Here is a 20,339-nt window from a genome sequence, read left to right on the forward strand (position 1 = left end):
TCATATTGTGTAATAACAGAAAGTCAGTTCTACTTACATTGATCATAGCATTGGAAGTGATGCGAAAGAGGGTGGCTCTCTCGTTGACAGCCTTGATTTTCTCTCCTCCCTCCAGAGGCACACGTAAGGTCTCGAGCTCACTCAGAGACCGCTGCAGAGCCGCACCATGCTTGGCTATCAGATCATTGCACGTGCTCAAGTCATCCAACTTACTGGCCAGAGTCTTGAGAGTACCCTGGATCTCACTTTGGTCTGACTGAGTGGTGGGCTCCTCGTCCGCAGAGTCATCTAAACAGAGAGAGGGATGGGAGCAAATTTCATTATTGGGTGAACTATTCCTTTAAAACAGGAAAAAAAACACACAATGTCCACACAATGTGTTTTCCAGCTGTTTTTTTGACCACAGCTCCTCCTAATTTCTCTCATTAATTAATACTGATTTTACAGGTGGCTGAGGCCCTAACAGCAAGCACCCAGTCAATATTACAGCTTTTGCAAACATAGCACAAACATCCAAATCAACACACACACACACACAAAGATGGTGGACAGTTTTAAGAGATAGTTACTTCTCACAAAATATTACCTGTCAATAAACCTGGATGTCTCAGATAAAACTGGGTTTCCTAATTAAGTCATACTGGAGAACACACTGACAAGACTCTTCTGTTGATAATATATAGGGTGAGAACTGAAGAAGCAGAAACAAATATCATTTCAAGCAATTCAATGATGTTTTACACCAAAATAAATTTGTATTTTGACAAAAGAAAATGTTTTGTCAATTGTCTTCTGTGGTGGGTTAAGTAGGCTATAAGCACTTTGTTCTTAAAACCTCAAAAATAAGTCAGCATTTGTGAACTTCAATGGGTTAGGGTTACTGTTTAAATACCTGAAGGTCTGTGGTTAACACAAGCTAAATTTTTATATTTTAAAGTATATGACATAAAAGTTGGTGCACTGAAGTCATGCAGTGATGTAATTTGTTTATTGCTTAACTTTAGATTGTTATGTCAGCCGATTGTATTCAGGATTCAATTTTCTGCAATAATCAATAAAGTCAATTGGCTTTTTGCCAAGGGACCCAATTTAATGCTAACATTGTTGGCCTACAAAAATCACGCCAACCTCTCTATCAGTGCTTTAAGTGGCCCAAAAGAGGTGCCGGTACTCTATTATAGCTCTAACTATATAGCTCTAACTATATTATAACTATATTATAACTCTATTATATATATTTTTCGGGACGTCTGGTCACCCTACCTGAAAGAGCTGCATTACTTCATTAGCTTGAGTCTGACCTGCTGTGATATCTTTCAGACTTGGTGAGGTGTCAGACAGCGAGTTTCACACCCCTTCTCCGGCAACGTTGAGTTGTTGACACTTAACAGTGGGAAAAGCGACCCATGCGCTATTCTCTTGTATAACTTGGGTGAATGGGGAATTGGGTAATGTACTTTCTGCTCTCGGTGGGATGAATTAGGAAGCTTGCATTAAATCGGCAGTGCAGGTAAAAGATTAAATCCTCTATTAAAACAGCTGTCCAAATGAGCGTACCGGTACGCTAAAAGCACGTTCTGGGCACACGGAGAGGTGGCGGTTTGCTCAAGAGCTATATTTGGAAGTGGCGGTACTGAGTACCGGTGCGTACCGGCCCACTTAAAGCACTGCTCTCTATTGGAGGATGCACTTTTTTGCATGTATGCACGCAAGTTCCAAACAACATTTCAATTGGTCTCAGATCTGGAAATAGACTTGGCTATTGAAAAACACCTCCATCCCTTTCTTCAAAGCTACAGTATTCCTTTGTAGACCAAAAACTTTAGCTTTTATGATACTGCATTCATTTCAATAGCTAAAAAAAAGCCCAAAAAGCTCACTAAGTGCCATAGTGTGACTTTACTGGTCACCAGCATCACTTGTGACGTCTAGGCTATAAACATTTTCTAGATGATAGGACGTGCTAAAAATAAATGATAAATAATTTGGATGCTGAAATGTGTTCACTTTGCACGGTTTCACGGCTGCCATCATTAAAGTCCATTGACATGGACATGAAAACGCATCAGGGCAGAGATGAGATCCTGAAGCTGAGTTGAGGCCATATGACAGGATCATGGAACATGGATGCTATGAGACAGACACGTTTATTACACCACAATGTACTTAGAAAACAATTTCTCAAAGAAATGATACTGTTTCTCATCTCTGACAACAACAAACACAAAAAGATCATTTGGAAAACAGACATGTCATAGTGCGTGTGAGAAAAGAGGACATGGCAACCTCATCCAGAGCAGCAGAGCGGGGCAAGGGTGAGATTGATTTGACTGTGTTCGTCCCTCCTCAGCAGAGAGCAGAGCAGCCGTCAGCAAACTGTTCCGAGACTGAACACATTAACCTTCTCATGACTCAACAACAACATGGGCAGATAGCAAACACTGAGGAGAAGAAAGAGGGTCACTTTAGGCCATTTCCTGTAGAAAGTTCAGCTACATGCTAACTAAACGAGAGTCTTCTATGACTTAATACCAGATAATTATTATGCATTAAAAGGTCTCTCCTGCTTCTCGGTTAATTGTTGTGCTGGTTTATCAGCCACTGTCCTTGAGACTGTTATTGACTGTGATTGTTTTAATTTAAACAGCAAAAGAATGACATCTTGAGAGTCTAAACGCTGACAATCAAATCGTCCTTTTGTAGAGCTTCTTCTTCTATCTATTTCCATTAGCCACTAACACACAGACACACACACACACACACTCACACATTGGCTGACTCTGCACTTACATCACATATTTGTGAGCTGTGTGACTCTGTGTTACTAACAATATTACCATAATAAGCACTTTCCATGCAGTGCATAGGCCTATATTGTGCACAGTATGTAAATTTGAATGTGTGTGTGGTATATCTGGATCATGCATACATATACATACATATGCATATATTTATGTGATGCATATTCATAAATATATAATTGCTGTAAATAAAATGTCCATTAGCGCATGTTATTGTTGCATATTATTTCATATACTAATTATATGCAATATACATTATACTGCACAGTATAAAGCACACTAGGATTTCATTCCAGAACATATCTTTCCATTCCTCTGTTGGGTTTAATCTTGAGCAAACATTTAGCCAGAAAAAAAAAACCCACACAGCTTTACATTAAGAGTAGTTTACACCCTGTCACCTTTCAGCTTTAGAAGAGCTGCTGATGAAGGTCTGGGGGTAATGTGCAGCTGCTATAGGAAGATTACAGCTCATTTCCACAGCAGATTCTCAGTATGGGACCTTTATAACACTTACAGGCCTTAACCTGCTGGAAGGCATCAGTGTAGAGGTCTGTTTCTAGATATATATCACAGTCATTAAACTGCACACACAGAATGCACAAATGCAAACACATACAAATCTTTCTGCCACCATCTGTCTTATTTACAATCTAAAATGTATCTCAACAACAAATTATAGAACAACTATTATATCAAATGGTACTTTAGTAGGAACCCCACTATGTATGTTTGCCCTTACATTTTCCCAAGCTCAACTGTATGCCTGAAACAGGAACATTAAACTAAGTATGATGTATGGTGAATATGTCAAGGAGCACAAATACCAGCCTGCAATAATGTGGTAGTAAATCTGACAAAGGTATTACTTCTAATAAATATACTAATTAATAAATGTATAAGCTGGTTTCATAATTCCAGATTTACTGTAGTAACGCCACTGCCAGCAATATTTCACATTCACATAGGATTTAAATCAGTTTTCAAGTTTTACTCAAAAGATTAAAAATAATTTCTAAGATCTCATGTAAGAAGGTGGGGTAAACTAAATGCTCAAATGCTACTCCAATATGTAAAAATAAAAATCCATACAAAGTGCATGTCAAAGGAGAATTTCCTAACTGCCAAACCCTTTTAGAAAGCACACCAAGTGTGCATCAACTTGTATGATTACTTATTAAGGATCTATGGATACAATCCCACCAGCTTTCATCTGTTTGAAGGATAAAAGCTGCAGAAGGCAGGAAACATCAACACATGAACCGCCAGATCAGATGGACGTGCTGCAGTTGAAACGTGATGATGCAGATATAGATTATGTAGCACTGCAATGAGCAGATGGCAGTGTTTAATATTCTCCAGCCAGAGTCTATCAAACATATAAAACTAATGTATATCACCTCAACAACAAATTCAATCATATAGAAATCTACAGATTATGTCTCCCTGCTGGAAATGATCATAAAAATTACTCACAAAAAATTTATTAAATGAATAAAAGAGTTATTAGGAGGTAACAGACAATGACTGAGGCAATATAATGGCAAACAGTAGGTGCAATGTATTAAAAAAAATATGTATAATAAAAATATAATACTATAAGCTATAAAGAAGCAATAAGTAATTTTTTGGTGTCAAAATTAATAATATATAGAAGCAAGCAAAAAGAGTTAAAGATCCCGTTTTTCGTGCTTTTTTGAAGCTTTGATTGTGTTTACAGTGTGCAATATAACGTGTTCATGTTTCGCGTGTAAAAAAACACAGTATTTTTCACACAATTCACCTATCTGTATACCCCTGTTTTCACTGCCATAAAAACGGGCTGATGACTTCCTTGTTCTATAAAGTCCCTCCTTCAGAAATACGTATCGAGTTCTGATTGTGCCAGCGGTTCCTGTGTTGTGATGTGACAGCAGCTAAGCGCAGGCTGCCCTCCTGAACTAGTTTTGGAGTAGTTTTTTGAAGCAAGTGGGCAGGATTTGTTTTGAAAACCTGGCAATCCTGATCTGAACGCACGTGCTGGAGATGTACTTATAGTCACAGGAGCGTTTTTACTGACGTGATAAAAAACGCATTTGTTTTTTTGCATAGCCCTACCATCTAGTTAACAAAGCTAAACAGTGTTGCCCTTTGTGTAATAAGTTACAGAAACCTTTAAATGCACCAACGTAAATAATAAAATACACTTACCGGTTGTGGTCCATAAACAATGCCTTCTCCAGAGGGAACTGCTCCATCTTTCAAGAATAATCTTTGTGTGAATCCGGCATTAAACTGATTGGGATTGAGGAAGCTGTCCTCAGCTAAATGTGCTGCACATAGTTTTACAAGTGGATTATAATTTTCGGGAACAGAGTTAAACATAAATTGTAACCATTGATCTCGAAGTACAGCTTCCCTGGGAAGCCCAAACAAAGGTGATTGGACTCCGAGATGAAAATAACAAGACCACGCCCCCCTTTTTGTGTATTCATGTGGGCGGAGGTTAGTCAAAAAACTGTTTTAGTGAAATCATTACTGCAGGAACTAAAGGGATTTAGTCCAAACGGGTCATTTGTTGCAGGCGAATTCTGTTAAATAACATATATCGCTTGGCATTGAACTTTGAGCTTTAGAATTTACAGATATTATTTATACTCTAACAACAACAACAACAACATTACAGACTTACTAAAGTTTAAAACATGGGATCACGAAGAACGGGGCCTTTAACCTATCATGTGAATAATACTGTTGAATAGAATAAAAACAACAGCCATACTAGAACATTAAAAAACAAGATTTTTGTAAAGTTGGTTGCTGTCATTGATTTACAGCAGTGAGGATGAATGTTTATTGCCTGTGGGTAGAAGTTGCACAATAGCCATTTTGCCACTTCTGTTTCTCAGATTGTAAAGGCAACAAACTGAGATGCCTAAGGGTGATGCGAATGATCCGGTCATCTTAAGTCATCTATCTGAATATATGTCATGGATGCTGGGTGATGTGATGGACTACCTTGTCTTCACCACCTTCTTCAGTTGCACAAAATTAAAATACAGTTTCTGTAGCAGGCAAGTGATGCAGTTGTTAGGAATTTTCTCAATCATGCATCAGGAGAGTTTGTCACAATCAGTGGTGACATGCCAATCTTTCCTCGCCTATGGACTCTATTCCAGGGAGGCATACTGTAGTTCTAATGTAATTCTGTTTGTTTGATAGACTCTTTAGTGGTTAGAACAGATTGAAAATGGCATTCTGCTCATTGCAGTGCTACGTAATCTTCTACATAATTATTTTGTATTGAATAAAAGCATCTGCTAAATGCATAAATGTGCATTTAAATGTACTGAGAAAAACAGGTGCTGGAGTGCCCTTTTCCTCGCAGCTGTTTTGCAAGATTCAACATCCCTCAAGTGGCATCAGATCCATTAAGGATAATGAGAGAGTGACACTAGACAGTCTCGGCCATATCTTGATTGACAAATCGGTAAACCTGATTAAGGACTAAGGATTAATCACTGTCATTTCTACTTTCAGTCAAACAGTATTATTTACAGATCAGCTCCTGTTAGAACAGAAATCAAGGGTTAGGCCCCAACAAATGTGATTCATAAAAAAGTACTTTTGAAGGTTTGACACCAAGCTCTGTTCTGTAGCAGCAGCACATATGGTCAGAAGATGGTAAAACTCCTTCTAAAGGGGGTGCTGCTTCTCTCTGCAATGGAGATTTTTGAGAGCTTCTTATTATATCACTCAGAATAAATGAGAATGGAGGTGATGCACTGATTTCAAAGCATGGTAATTCATCGACGTAATGCTTTATATAAGGACTGGCACACCACTGCTGGGGATCCCAGCTATCATGTTAAATTCCTGAACAGTCAAAGTCATGAATATTTCATAGAAATGTGCTGTCTAATGAAGCAAAAAACATGGTTATTATTTAAACTGCAGAATAGAAACCAAATATAAAACATACACGATTCAAGATATTTTAGTTACAGTTTAGCTGAAATGACTCTTTTAAAGCAACTTTTGAAAACGTTTCTACGACTTAAAATTGTCTGCCAATAGTAAATGCAAAAGATGTTGATAATTCACCTGAGATGCATCAATGCATTTATTTAATCCTAGCTAAACACTTTGGCGTAACTGATTTGTCATACTGTAAAACTGTGTCAACATACTGCAAACTCCACCACAATTAACATCTTTCACCTTCATATCCAACTTACAACAGGCAGAGAAAAATGAGTATGTATTTATAGCTTAAAAAGCTGACAAGTGGTGTTTTCTAAAAACATATGAAGGTTATTGACTAAATAAACAGGCTGCTGTATAACTGCATTATTGATTTTTGTGTGGAGGACATGCAGGAGACAAGTGCTTTATTTTCAGTTCAAAATCAGAGCAAAGATTATCACAGTGACAAGTGTCAACCAGAATCAGTTCACACACTCACAGAACCGTATGTACAGTCACAGATTACAATCTGCATGCTTGTTTTGCACATTATAGTCACAGATGGACACAGAGCCTGTGTCTCAATCATGTTAGAAATGGGTATCACCACATGAACTGAATTACGCAATAATGTCCTAAGTGGGTTACCGATGTTTGCATATACTCTCCTGTATGCCATTGTATGAGTGGAGGAAATGTATCCTTCATTTCAATGTCACTCTGACCCACAAGACTCTCTCACACATAAAACGTAGAGCACAGCAACTCTGTTAATGATGCAATAACTTAAGGACCATAAATGACCAGAGAGAGAGAGAAAGGTAAAATACTAATCAGGAAACATGGCCCAGACACTCCTCTATGTCCAAAATTCAAAAGTGTCAAACTTCCTCATTGAAAAAACTGCTGAACTGTCCATTTAAAATAATGGTTCATAAATAGTAGTTCAATAATAATAATTCTGTCATCATTCTGCATGATTGTCAACTCAGCATATTAGAATGATTTCTGAAGGATCGCATTTTGCTATGTAGCAACTTATGTTTCTGAAGCACACAACAGTTTCAAAATTCATGTCTGATGTATGACAGCATGTTTTTTTTTTTTTGGTCAATTTTTAACCACAAACCTTATTTTATTCACAAATCTAAAATCTCTATTATTACAAACTCTCAAAGACAACTAGCCGGGCTGTCCTACAAACTGACGCCATGACTGAATATTTGTCCTGTACTACAGAAGAGCTTATTCACAATCACACTACTGACAGCAACATTTCAATCTACGCACAACTACAATTCAGAGAGCGATTCAGAGAAAGTCAAGCTCCACAGCTATGTCAGTAACATCATGGGCATTACAGTGTGCTTGGACACATCAATCAACCTCTGGACACCAAAATGAGGCTGGGAGAGGAAGTGCTGACCACACACTTCCTTACAAGAATCCCAGGAGATCAAAATCATAGACATTGATCAAAGCAGAACACAGCAGAGTTTTATCGGTCATATCCTACCTCTGAGGCAGGTGAGGTTCAGGAGATGACAGAACGAATAGGAGCGAGTCGGGGCCCGTACAAGAGCGAGAGGAGCAGGAGCATGCGATAAAGATGAGGAAGTGTCATCTCTTCCTCCTCTTCCTCCGGCGGGAGCGCACTGACCCTGGCTGAAGCGGTTCAGGCAGCCCGAGCTGCAGAAGGAGCGCACCGTTCCCGGCCCCCAGCATGCTCCACTCTTCATTCCACCACTCTACAGGCCTGCCGCTCCTCTTTCCCTCCTCTCCACTCCTCACACGCTCGCATACACTTACGCAACCAACCGCTGCACAGGAAGTATGCCGGACTACTATATCAGCTGGCTGAGTGCAGGGGGAAGCGGCCACACTGCTGAGTCTTCTCATCCGGCATCACACAAGCGTGCGCATGCACACACGCTCGCCCTTCTAGAGCAAACCCTTCTCTCTAGAGCCAGTGCAATTATAGACCTTAACGGCCTTGATTTCACATCCTCGCAATCCCGCCTCACCTTCAGAACGCGTACGCACACACACTGATAGCGCAGCATATTGGCATTCCTCTCCTCGTGCACAGCTTAATGCAGTGTAGAGTAGGACAGAGCGAGGGGAGGGAGGGGGGAGGGAGGGAGGGACACAAGTAGTCTGCAGTACACTGCTGTCTTGACTGTATAGACCACTGAACACACCTTCTGTCCTTGCTTTCACACACACACACACACCACTTGCAATGGCTATCCTGAGTTTAGTGATGAGAATAACATGTTTCTTCAATTACAGGAACTTTTACACAGGGGTTGATTTTTAGTAAAACTGAACAAATTTCAGCTGTTTCTTTTCTTCTTTTTGTAACATAAAGGCCATGTTAGACCAGCTCTAGGAAACCTATAGTTTCATTTTGCTACTTTTTAAATACATTTCACCAAAACACTATGGGCCCTATCTTGCACCCAGCGCAATTGACTTTGTACACCGACGCATGTGTCATTCCTATTTTGCACCTGCGCAAAGCGTGCTTTTCCCTCCACAGAAGCACGTTGCTAAACTAGTGAATGAACTTGCGCTCCCTGGGCGGTTCAGCGCAAAAAAAGGAGGCGTGTTCCGGCGCAAACAATCCCTGGTGCTATTTTGCTGTTCCATTAAACAATTGCGCCACTGACCAGAAAAAACCTAGTCTAAAGTCAGTGGCGCGTTGCGCGTTGTTCATTATGCTATTTTAAGGGCGCATGCTTGACCATACACTTTGCTCATATAATCTACACAGATGCAACAGTTATTTCTGCAAATCATAAATTGTTACACTAAAAAAAATTAACACATGAGATGACAGAAATCATTGTGGTGTGCCACGAAGATGTGAAAAAATAGGCATAAATCTAGCTTACAAATTATTCAGGCTAATTGTAGTAATTAAGGATCAGACCTGTTTGCCCAATAGTGGCAAGACATATATGTATATAAGGACATCTGACAAATTGGTTTGTCCGTCAAGAACCAGGAAAAAAAAAATCGATGAAACAATTGTGGCTATTTCCTCCCAGGCCTGTTTAACCGACGCTATTTTGGGTGGGTTTCTCCCATCCCCATACAAAACAACTTCTCTGTCTTTCACTGCTCTTACAAGAACATCAGTCTCCTCGGCTATGAACCGCTCCTGTCGTGCACCTGGTAAATACGCCATAATAATAGCAATCCATAATGGAACTTGCGCACCTGCTTTTAAAGGGAATGTGAATAATGAAGCTACTTCAGACCAACCCATTTTAGATTTGCGCCTGGCGCAAGAGCCCTTTATCCCGCCGGGAAAATAGCAACAGTGCCGAGACCCGCCCACAAACTTACTTGCGCTTCACGCTTTGACACTTGCGTTTCAGATCGTTAAAATAGGGCCCAATAACACATTCAATTTTGAAACACTATAAGAATATAAATGATTAAATTCATAAAACTGTAATAATATTAACAAAGACTGAAATAATCCTATACTATACTATTTTAATATTGATGATGTCAAATTATTAGACATTTGTACACGGATTATGACTAACCGGGAGGTGTCATTTTCACTGCATTAGACAATTCTATTTGCAATAAATGCTGTTCTTTTGAAGTTTCTATTCATCAGAGTCTATTTGATCATTATTCTAACAGTACCTAGTACAGATATAGAACGTATAAGAACAGGGGTCCTCAAATAGGAAACTAGTTCATGTTTTATGCTCATGAAAATAATGTTATGATGATTATGTACATTGTTTTTTAGTTTTGTTACTTATTTTAAGCCAAAAATATAAATGGTAGGGATGCACATTATATATCGGCCGAAGATTAATGCGCATCTCGTTAGTAAAGCCGTTATCTAATCAGCAGTATTTATAACGTGATTTCACATAGAGTATAACGTGATTTCACATAGAGCAGCTGTTACTACACAGAGCTGTTGTTAACGACAAATTGTTAGCTGATAATGAACATGGATTTGCGGAGCTTGTCAGTTCACCAATTCACAATTATTTTTTTACTTTAGATTTATTTTATTTAAACAAAGTAGTCCTAATGCCCAGATGGAAATGTATAGCCATTTCAAAAAAGTATTTTTCTGGACCTCTGCTGGGAAGAAAATATAGAGACCGCTCTCCTGAATTCAGAAACACACACACACACACTCTGTCCAGAAAATGATCGCTGAGAAGACTGCACTCTGTTCAGTCCCAGCAGCGCTGTGTGACCGCTGCAATGCTCTGAATGTTTAAAGCAGGGCAAGGTCACTGATGTGTTGTAACAATCACTCTCTCACACACACACACACACACACACACACACACACACACACACACACACACCACATTGCACATCACTGCTTTAGTCCCAGCTTTCACACAGCGCTGCTGACTGAACAGCACAGTTTACACATGCATCTGAAGTGTTTAGAAGCACGGCACAGGCACCTCACCTGACACACCACACAATCTAACAATACACATCTCACACACACACACACACACACACACACACACACACACACACACACACACACACACACACACACACACACACACACACACACACACACACACACACACACAAAGAAACACTAGAATAATCGCCTGCCACTGTGCAATACACCATTACATTATTGCTGCACCGCAAGGTCACCATCAGTAATGTGTGTGTACTGTGTACTAACACACACACACACACACACACACACACGCACACACACAATAACCACTTCTGACACGTGAAAGTGTTTGCGCCCACCCTTTTTAAGTCATTTTTAGCCCCTAATCAAATGATAGTTTTTATTTCCATGCTGATAAAGAGGAGACTTTTTCAGCTTCTCCCTACGCAGCCATTTCAGACCAGCACTTACCAGCACTGAGTTCCTGTGCTGAAGACTAACAGCCACAGTGACTCAGTCTGATAATTGGCAACAGAAATAAAGAGCGTACAAGATGAAGAGAATGAAGGGCAGACGACACACCATAGACAGGCCTTTCGCAATTAATGCATGATCTTCTGACCACCATCGTTTTGCACATCTTTAGATTCCAACATTAGACGCTTCCATCTAAATAAGTCAAAGACCAACACACATACAATTTCTTCTCAGCAAGTGTTGCATTTCAAGCTATGACTAATATAATATTTGAAAATAAATATTCATGTATTTGTTTTGGTTTTTATCCCTAATCTATTCAACAAGTATAATGAGACGTGAATGAAAAAAAAAAGTATTCTACTCAAGTTAGGGGTCAATAGGGCTTAAAACTGAAGCCAGAACCTGACCCGACCAAACCTAAGCGGTAGTTTAATACTAGCACTTTTCTTTCTTTTCTTGTCTTTCATATAATAATAAATAAATAAATAAATAAATAAAAACCCTGGCAATGCGTTCTGTACTAGACTAACTGAGACTTGTCGTGGCACTTGTACAGTATACTGTTTTTGTTCTCTTGTTGATCTGATTGCTTCTATTGTTCTCATTTGTAAGTTGCTTTGGATAAAAGCGTCTGCTAAATGATTAATTGTAAATGTAAATGTAGTTACATTTAGAGCCCGAACACTTTTTTCGTATTTTTTTTCCCACAACGAATAGCAAATTAAAAAATAAAATAAAATACTGTATTTCATGATTGCATGCAATCCTCAGTAAACAAATACCGTATTTTCCGGACTATAATTCACACTTTTTTTCATAGTTTGGCTGGGCCTGCGACTTATAGTCAGGTGTAGTGTTGTCAAAAGACCCAGTACTTCGGTAGCAAGTCAGTACAAATTTTTTTTTTTAAATGTGACGGTAACAGGTTTCTTTAAGTACCGGTAGTACCGAGGTCCCGTTCAAACCCGTTTCATTGCTCTGATTTCTGCGAAGCAGAAAACGAGGACGGAATCTCAAAATCCAGTCATGAAAATGAAACTTACATTTTAATATGGCCAGTCATGGAATTTTTCAAAGTTAGCATGAATTAATCAAATCAAATCTTCATATGGACCAGTATCTGTGAATGTTAAGCCGCAAAAGTTGTTTGAAATATGAATCCGTGTTTTGCGCGTCTCTGTGTGAATTAATAAATGGCAGAGACGTGCGAGTTTGTTTACTACATAGACTGAAGCACATGACGCTTGCATTAATTTTAGCATCTGAGCTTCAGAGTTCTCTCTCCATCAAGCGATCTGAACTTTTCAGTTCATCTCAATGGACACACAGCGCACCTGTAGTTGATGCTCTCTGTAAACTCTTTGTGAAGGCGCACGACTCACCGTCGCTTTACTGATAGCGCTGTTTCTCCCACATGCAAAGAGAGAGTCTTACCACGCTGAATCGACACGCTATATGTAAACTATTCTTTGTTGTCTTCTCCTGTCAAAATAATGGAGTTCATTTAGAATTATTCAACTTTTTCGAACAAGCAGAAGATATGCCAGTTTCTCCGGTAGTGGGCGGAGCTAACTCGCAAATGGCAATTTCATTGGCTGACGCTCAACTATTACCATCCCTGTTCTGATTTCAGCAAATCAGTTCGACCGAATGCAGACAAAGTGATTAATATTCATGAACCCAGCAGCTCAACAATTCATAGTGCATTGTATATACATTAGGATAATGATAGTAGAATGATAGTAGAATTAGTAGTAGTAGTAGTATTATCTTTTAATAATAATTAATATGATCTATTACTATTTTTTTTACAGAAACCCTCAATGACCAAAAATATCTTAAGCATCACCACCAGTCTTAAGTTCAGTTAAAATGACAAATATGCATTCATTAGGCCTAAAAGTTAATTTTTACATAAAGGCATTGTGCTAGAAATATTACTATTATTTAGTAAAATGTATGTGATACTGCTACTACTGTTGAAAAAAATTATAAAACTTTATTTTTTAAAGAAATAAATCACAATATTTCTTCCATGTTTTAATTTTAAAATCAAAGCCCCTTTATTTACCAAAAATAAAATGTTTAAATTTCATAAATTAAAAGACAAATTAAACTGGGGTGGAACTTGTTTACTGTTTTTTATAATTATATAACTTGTAGAAAAACTTTAAACATAATTGTAAATTAGTATAAAGAATGCTATTGGTTTTATTTTTAGTGCTAAAACATTATTTTTTGTTTAATTAGCATATTTTTGTGTTTTGCTTTGGTACCGAAATTGGTACAGAGAACCGTGGATTTTCACTGGTATCGGTACCGAATACTGAAATTTTGGTACCATGAGAACACTAGTCAGGTGCGACTTATTTATCAAAATTAATTTGACATGAACCAAGAGATATGAACAAAGAGAAAACATTACCATGTACAGCCGCGAGAGGGCGCTCCTGTAGTCTACCACTGAAAACATAGAGCGCCCTCTCGTGGCTGGAGACAGTAATGTTTTATCTTGGTTCTTGGTTCTGAATTAATGCGACTTATATTTGTTTTTTTCCTCATCATGACGTATTTTTGGACTGATGCAACTTATACTCAGGTGCGACTTATAGTCCGAAAAAACTGTACATGTAAAGAAACAGATTCATTAAGACTCAGAACAGTTCACAAGGCAAAAGAGAAAACAATTACAAGTTATGAACATCAGGTGCAGCCTGATAGTTTTGAATGGTTGTACTGTATAGATGTCAAGATTATAATTCTTCCACTGTGTAAATTAAGTCAGTTGTCAGTTAAGGCTCAATTGTGGGACCCGTCGGGCAGCAGACCTCAATTAATACATTATCTCATCGCAGACTGCATTTTAGCAAAAACGATACCAGAGAAGCACATTGCCAGCGCTCTTGCAGGATGTCTTCAGGCTGCTATGGAAGATCGATCAGTAAAGCAACAAAATACATCCTGCATAGCTACAGCTACTGTAACACCTTTAACACAAAGACTGCAGCCAAGCTCAAACGGTCACAATGGAACTGCTTTGAAAGACAATTACATTGAAATGATTTGTTTTAATAGTTAATAACTAGATCATATTCTGTTAGAAATGATAGAGGCAGAGAGAGAGGGAGAGAGAGAGTGAGAGAGAGAGAGGGTGGGAGGGAGAGATGGATTGGTAGAAGTTAGTTCCAGGGGAAATAAAGATCTGAAAGAGGACATGCAGAAACATGAACGGTCAAATAGAACCAAAGTGTTAAACAATTAAAGAAGTGTTAAAGAGTTAATTTAGTGTGCAATGAATGGAGGCCTGAAAATTGACTGAAAATGACAAATAAATGTTTCTGCCACTACCATTTTTATGATCATCTCAAGAGACTTCAGATCAGCACTGTATAAGAAGCACAGAACTGTGGTGTGTGTGCCTTTATCTGGCAGAGATACACTTTCTCTCAGAGGTAGGATCTGAAAAGGCTAAAAGTGGAAAGTCAAAATCACAGGAACATAATCACAGGTTTAATAACACATTCTGAAGGAGTGTTTATAGGACCCATATTTAGCTAGAGGATAAGACTTCACAACCTTATACTCTTCAAATCAAGAACAGGATTGTGAACAGAGATGTGAATTCACATCTTAAAGACCTTCTGACCTAAATGCTTATGTATGAATACTTTATTTTATTTTTTAAATATATAGATATCATAGATTTAGCTTTTTATTAAAAAATTATGTTTCAAAAAAATTAAAAAAAATTTCCCCAGGCTTAAGTGCATGCTCTATCATGTAAGCCTGAGATACAAGTCCATCAGTGAGTCCAAGAGCCAACCAGATGCAAGCTTAAAATATGCTGATTGGTCCCTGCATAGAGAGAATGATATACACACAGAGACACTATGATTCCTCAATTACAGCCTGACACAACATTTCAGACTTAATCCACAGCCCCCATGCAATTATAGCAGCCTGTCGATAAACACACAAACGATGAATCATACAGACACACACACACACACAGACCTCTTAAATCCTTGTGAATGTCATAGGAGCCAATATTCCTAGAGCAAATAAACCAGGCAGTAATCAGCAAGCCCATATAAGAGATACACAGGCCACCAGGAGTGTTTATACACAGATTGCCTGTTACCAGAACACATCAGTGGTGAGAAAACATGTCTCAGATCACACTCGACAAATCATTTCTCTTTAGGTGACAGAGTGGTCTCTCCTCTAGGTTCCGGAGGCCCTGGCAGTAATCCAGCCCTTAGGTAGAGGAGCACCACTGACCTCGCTGGTACACGCAGATCCAGAATACATTAGAATGCATTACTGGCACAGAAACACTCAGATGCCTCTGATCTGCTGGATTATGATGATGATAGTTAAACCAAATGACTGTAAAACAGTGTGAGTCCAAATATGAGGAGACTGAGTGATGTTTAGGAGTTACAGCGGTCCAGAGACGATAATCAGATGCAGATGACATCTTATCTAAATGAGCCACGAGACAGCAATCCAATTACTGAAGCCCAGATCAGAGTTGACTGATTATTTACAACCACCTCATGTTGCTCATACGCACACACATTCACCCGAGGTTTTGCTGCTTTTAGCCCATGTCTGTTTTGAGGCAATTTATTTGCTAGTGAAGTCAAAATATACTTTGAAGTTATTTAAAAATGAAAATCCTGTCATCATTTACTCACCTTCAAGTTCCAAATCTGTATGATTTACTTTCTTTCATTGAACATAAAAGGTTGTGCATCATATTCCATGCCTTTTCAAGTCATATGATTGATTTATGTGAGGAAATATTCAATGCCATATACAGTATCTGAAATTGACTACAAAAGCTGTATTAAGCCAGTTTTGTTATTGTTAACTAAAACTATTAAACTCACTTTCTGTAACTGAAATAAAGCTAAAATAATACATTAAATATTACATAAATTAAACTTAAAAAAGTGTCACAGAAATGTTGCCTTATCAACAAACTATAAAAACAGATCCTAATTCATGTGAGGATTAAACAAAATTACTGAAACTAAAAAGCTAAAAATAAAAATAAAAAATAAATAAATAACAAAACATCACCAAATTACTACTTTTAAAACTTGATAATTAAAATTATTATTAATTTAATTATTATTATTATTAATTTAATTATTATTAAATTATTTAAATAACTGTTAATTCAAAACAATATTGTATGCTATAAAAGTATATGAATACCACAAATTAACACCACTTGACATCCATAAAAATGGCAAAAAGCTACTTAATCTCAGTGTTCAGTCTTCTGATCAAATGTCATTAACATTAAAGCCGTGAAGACATGAGCTTGATGAAATAATGACAGTAGGTCACTTTTAAATGAACTGTTCCTTTACATATTCACATATAATGAAGCATTTGTAATATGAATGCATAATAATGTATTTATTCACAACTAATTTAAAATGGGTAGTCTTTAGATAAACATGTTTTTTGGGTCCAGATGGAGCAGTTACATCATCTACCAACAGGGGCTAACAGGCCATGCTAACCAGCTAACTAGACCATTTGGGTTTAAAAGCAGACATATGAATAGACAGAGAAATGTGTGAAGCAACATCTTCACGAAAAAAGAGACATGCTGTAAACAAAACCACCAGGGCAAAAAGAGATTTAATTCATTAAAATTGCAGCTGGTTTTGATCGTGAGACAGAACCACAGGAGCCTACGTCTGAGCATGGCAGGATCCTGCTCTAATCAAGAGTGGATACGGCCCACCACAGAGACATCATTTTATATCACAGTCCTTTCCTTCTGCAAACATTAAATATGCCATATGCTCTGCTCCTCTCTCTCTTCTTCCACCTATTCCACCCGCCACATATAAACACAGTGTTTACATAAGGAAAGGGTGAAATTTCACTGTTCACACTTGTTTATTGGGCACAACAGATAGTGTTTTGGATTACATGAGGACAGCATGCACAGCAATCACTGGATTGAGTGTTTTTCTGTTCGGGTTGAGATCAGTCCTGTGGGGGAGACGTGGCTAGGCACCGGAGCCATTCCTGTGGGCCGTGAGTGTTTCCTACACATACAGACTGTCGACCTGCAGCTTCATCATCTCCCTCTCTGTCTCTCACTTTACTCCTCTGCGCCTGCTATTTTTCACACTAGGGAGCATTCAAGAGAGAAAGCGCTTCTAGAGCTACATTAGTTGGTTTATGTGTGCATTTGTGCACGACTGTAAATGTGAGCGAAACAGCGTGGGCAGGGATTTCTGGGAAATTCTTGATGTCTAGACTGGACTGTTCTAAATGTAGGAGGACTCCGGTGCTTTCAGGGTAAGCTGAAAAGGGCAAAGGCAGCAAAACGAAGAGATGAAAGATTACAGAGGACATCTGTGCCAACTGCTTAACCATGTGGCGAGAGCGGAGAAAAAATTAATCCAAACAAGCAATAACTAATAGCAAGGGAGTGGAACAGATTAAAAAGCTCTGCAGTGAAACAATGTCACGGATCTTGCGATAAAAAATGCATGGATGAGAAAGATACAGATATGAGAGACATCAGGGAAGGGAAGATAAGAGAAGGAATGCATGGCAGTGTTTCCTAAAGTTTATGGTTTAAAACAACTGCTTTGTATTTTAAAATATATTAAAACTATTTATTTTTGGGACAGGAAAGCTCAATTTTCAGCCATGATTACTCCAGTTTTTATGGCACACAGGTGTTGTTCCGCACTGTACTCTGCTGCGTTGGGTCCTGTGATCGTGCAGATCTCTATTAAGAACGTGCCTGTTATAATTTTATGATCAAGGCTCTGGACTCTGAGCATAACTTGTTTTTCTAACAAATTATCAAATATTTTCTATGAAAACCGTTTTATAATCAATTACGATTGTTGTAGAAACCAGGCTGAGTGTGTATCCAAGCATACAGAGTCTCTCAACTGTACAGTGAGTTTCCCTGTGGGCTAACACACACACACACACACACACACACACACACACACACACTGAGTCACAAATGAAACAAAAGGCAAAGACTAATAAACAACCACAATGCAGATCAAATGATGTACTTGAAAAAAATGGAGATTAGAACCCGTATACATGTTTCTAGTCTCGCTCTCATAAACACACAAACCACATGCAAATCACACTGTAATGCCCAACGGACAAACATTAAAAAAGGAAGGAACGATGGATAGATGGAGGAGAGATGGATGGAGGTATGAGGAAGAGAAAGATGCACCATCTGTCAGTGTGTAGTAAATCAGGTCAGGCTGGAGTGTGTGAGATTATAAAACACACACAGAAACATGGCACAGCGGTGAGACATACAACACACACACAAACACACCTGCCATTTACAAACGCACAAGAGAAACTTGGCGTTAACCACTCAAAGTCTACTGAGCCACAGCAGAAAAATTCTTCACATATCTTAGAAGATATTTAATTAAATATATAATACATATATTTCCAACGCACAGTGGGCAAGACTATCTATCTAAGCAAAACCAACTCCTGGACAAATACTATTATATTACTTACACACAGGAGAGAGCCCTCTTCCTCTCTGCTGGCATAGAGATTCACTCCTCAGTTAAGAATCCAGCCAGAGCCAAACGAAAGAACGGGAGTGTGCGAGAGAGAGAGCTTGTCTATGAACTCACCCTCATAAAAAAAAGAAGAGGTCACTTGGGTTGGTTCTCTGCTCTGGTCTATACTCAGAGAAAATGAATGAGCTTACATAGAAAGAGGAGAGGTAGAATGACTAGGAGGGGGAGAGAGCAGCCAGTAAGATAGGTGGGAAAATACGAGCAAGCAGAGAGAGAGAGAGAGAGAGAGAGAGAGAGAGAGAGAGAGAATACCAGGGAAACGGTCACCAATTAATCATTGACGCTTTGCTCAAAGAATGGACTTCAGCACCATGGACAGAGGAATGGAGAGCGATAATGAGAATGCAGAGTGAAATATGAGGGGCTAAATGAGAATGTGTTGTTCACATGTCAGGATTGTTGTGGTGGGTGTGAAATGATGACAGGGACGTAAGGCGCTGCTTTCTTGCCTTGTGATGTGCCGGTTGAAGAATGCTGGGTAATGAGTGTACATACCAGAACTGATCGTTCAGCCCCACACTCCCTGAGCGTGACAGACAGGAAGCTGAAAAACCACATGCATGTCTGCATACCTTCATTAGACTCTAAACAAGCCCAATGTCATGCTGTTAAACAGCTCATACTGGAAACAGAAGGAGAGCACAAGGAAGTAACAAAAACAGAGGGCAACTAAAACAGAAGTGAATAAAAGTACAATATGCATTTTGTCACAACGCTAATGTGAGAACTAACAAGTGTAGCCAGTTTACCCTAACAAGTCCAAACAAAGTGTGCCCAAAGGTTTTATCGAAAATAACCTTCATTTTCTCACATTTTCTGAACTTGCAAGACTCACAACAATGCCAGGGTTTTGCTATGTGATGTACTGAGTGGTTTTGAATCTTGTCTGCTGACATTTGTTATGACATCCACTTTGGATGCACTACTTGTGAAAACATTTTTAAAGGGATAGTTCACCAAAAAATGTCATTAATTACTCATCCTCATGTCATTCCAAAACCTGTAAGACCTTGTTCATCTTCAGAACACAAATTAAGATATTTTTGATGAAATTCAAGAGCTTTCTGACCCTCCGTAGACAGC

At 38.6% G+C, this 20,339-nt stretch overlaps 1 protein-coding gene across 2 annotated transcripts in view; it reads right to left on the reverse strand.

Moving 5' to 3' along the window:
* Positions 1-19,410, reverse strand: part of LOC113048931 (oxysterol-binding protein 2-like) — a 33,572-nt gene extending 14,162 nt beyond the window's left edge. The window contains exons 1-2 of one of the 2 annotated variants that reach the window (XM_026210903.1): positions 19,189-19,410; positions 38-288 (exon numbers count right to left, since the gene is read on the reverse strand). In XM_026210903.1, coding sequence (XP_026066688.1) covers positions 38-46 — 9 coding nt within the window. In that variant the 5' untranslated portion in view covers positions 47-288; positions 19,189-19,410. Of the gene's footprint in view, positions 1-37; positions 289-8,262; positions 8,683-19,188 lie in introns of those variants that run through there. The other variant, XM_026210902.1, reaches the window with a different exon arrangement.
* Between the last annotated feature and the right edge of the window lie 929 nt (positions 19,411-20,339).

This window comes from Carassius auratus, chromosome 30, assembly GCF_003368295.1.
Source record: "Carassius auratus strain Wakin chromosome 30, ASM336829v1, whole genome shotgun sequence".
NCBI classification, from domain to species: Eukaryota; Metazoa; Chordata; class Actinopteri; order Cypriniformes; family Cyprinidae; genus Carassius; species Carassius auratus.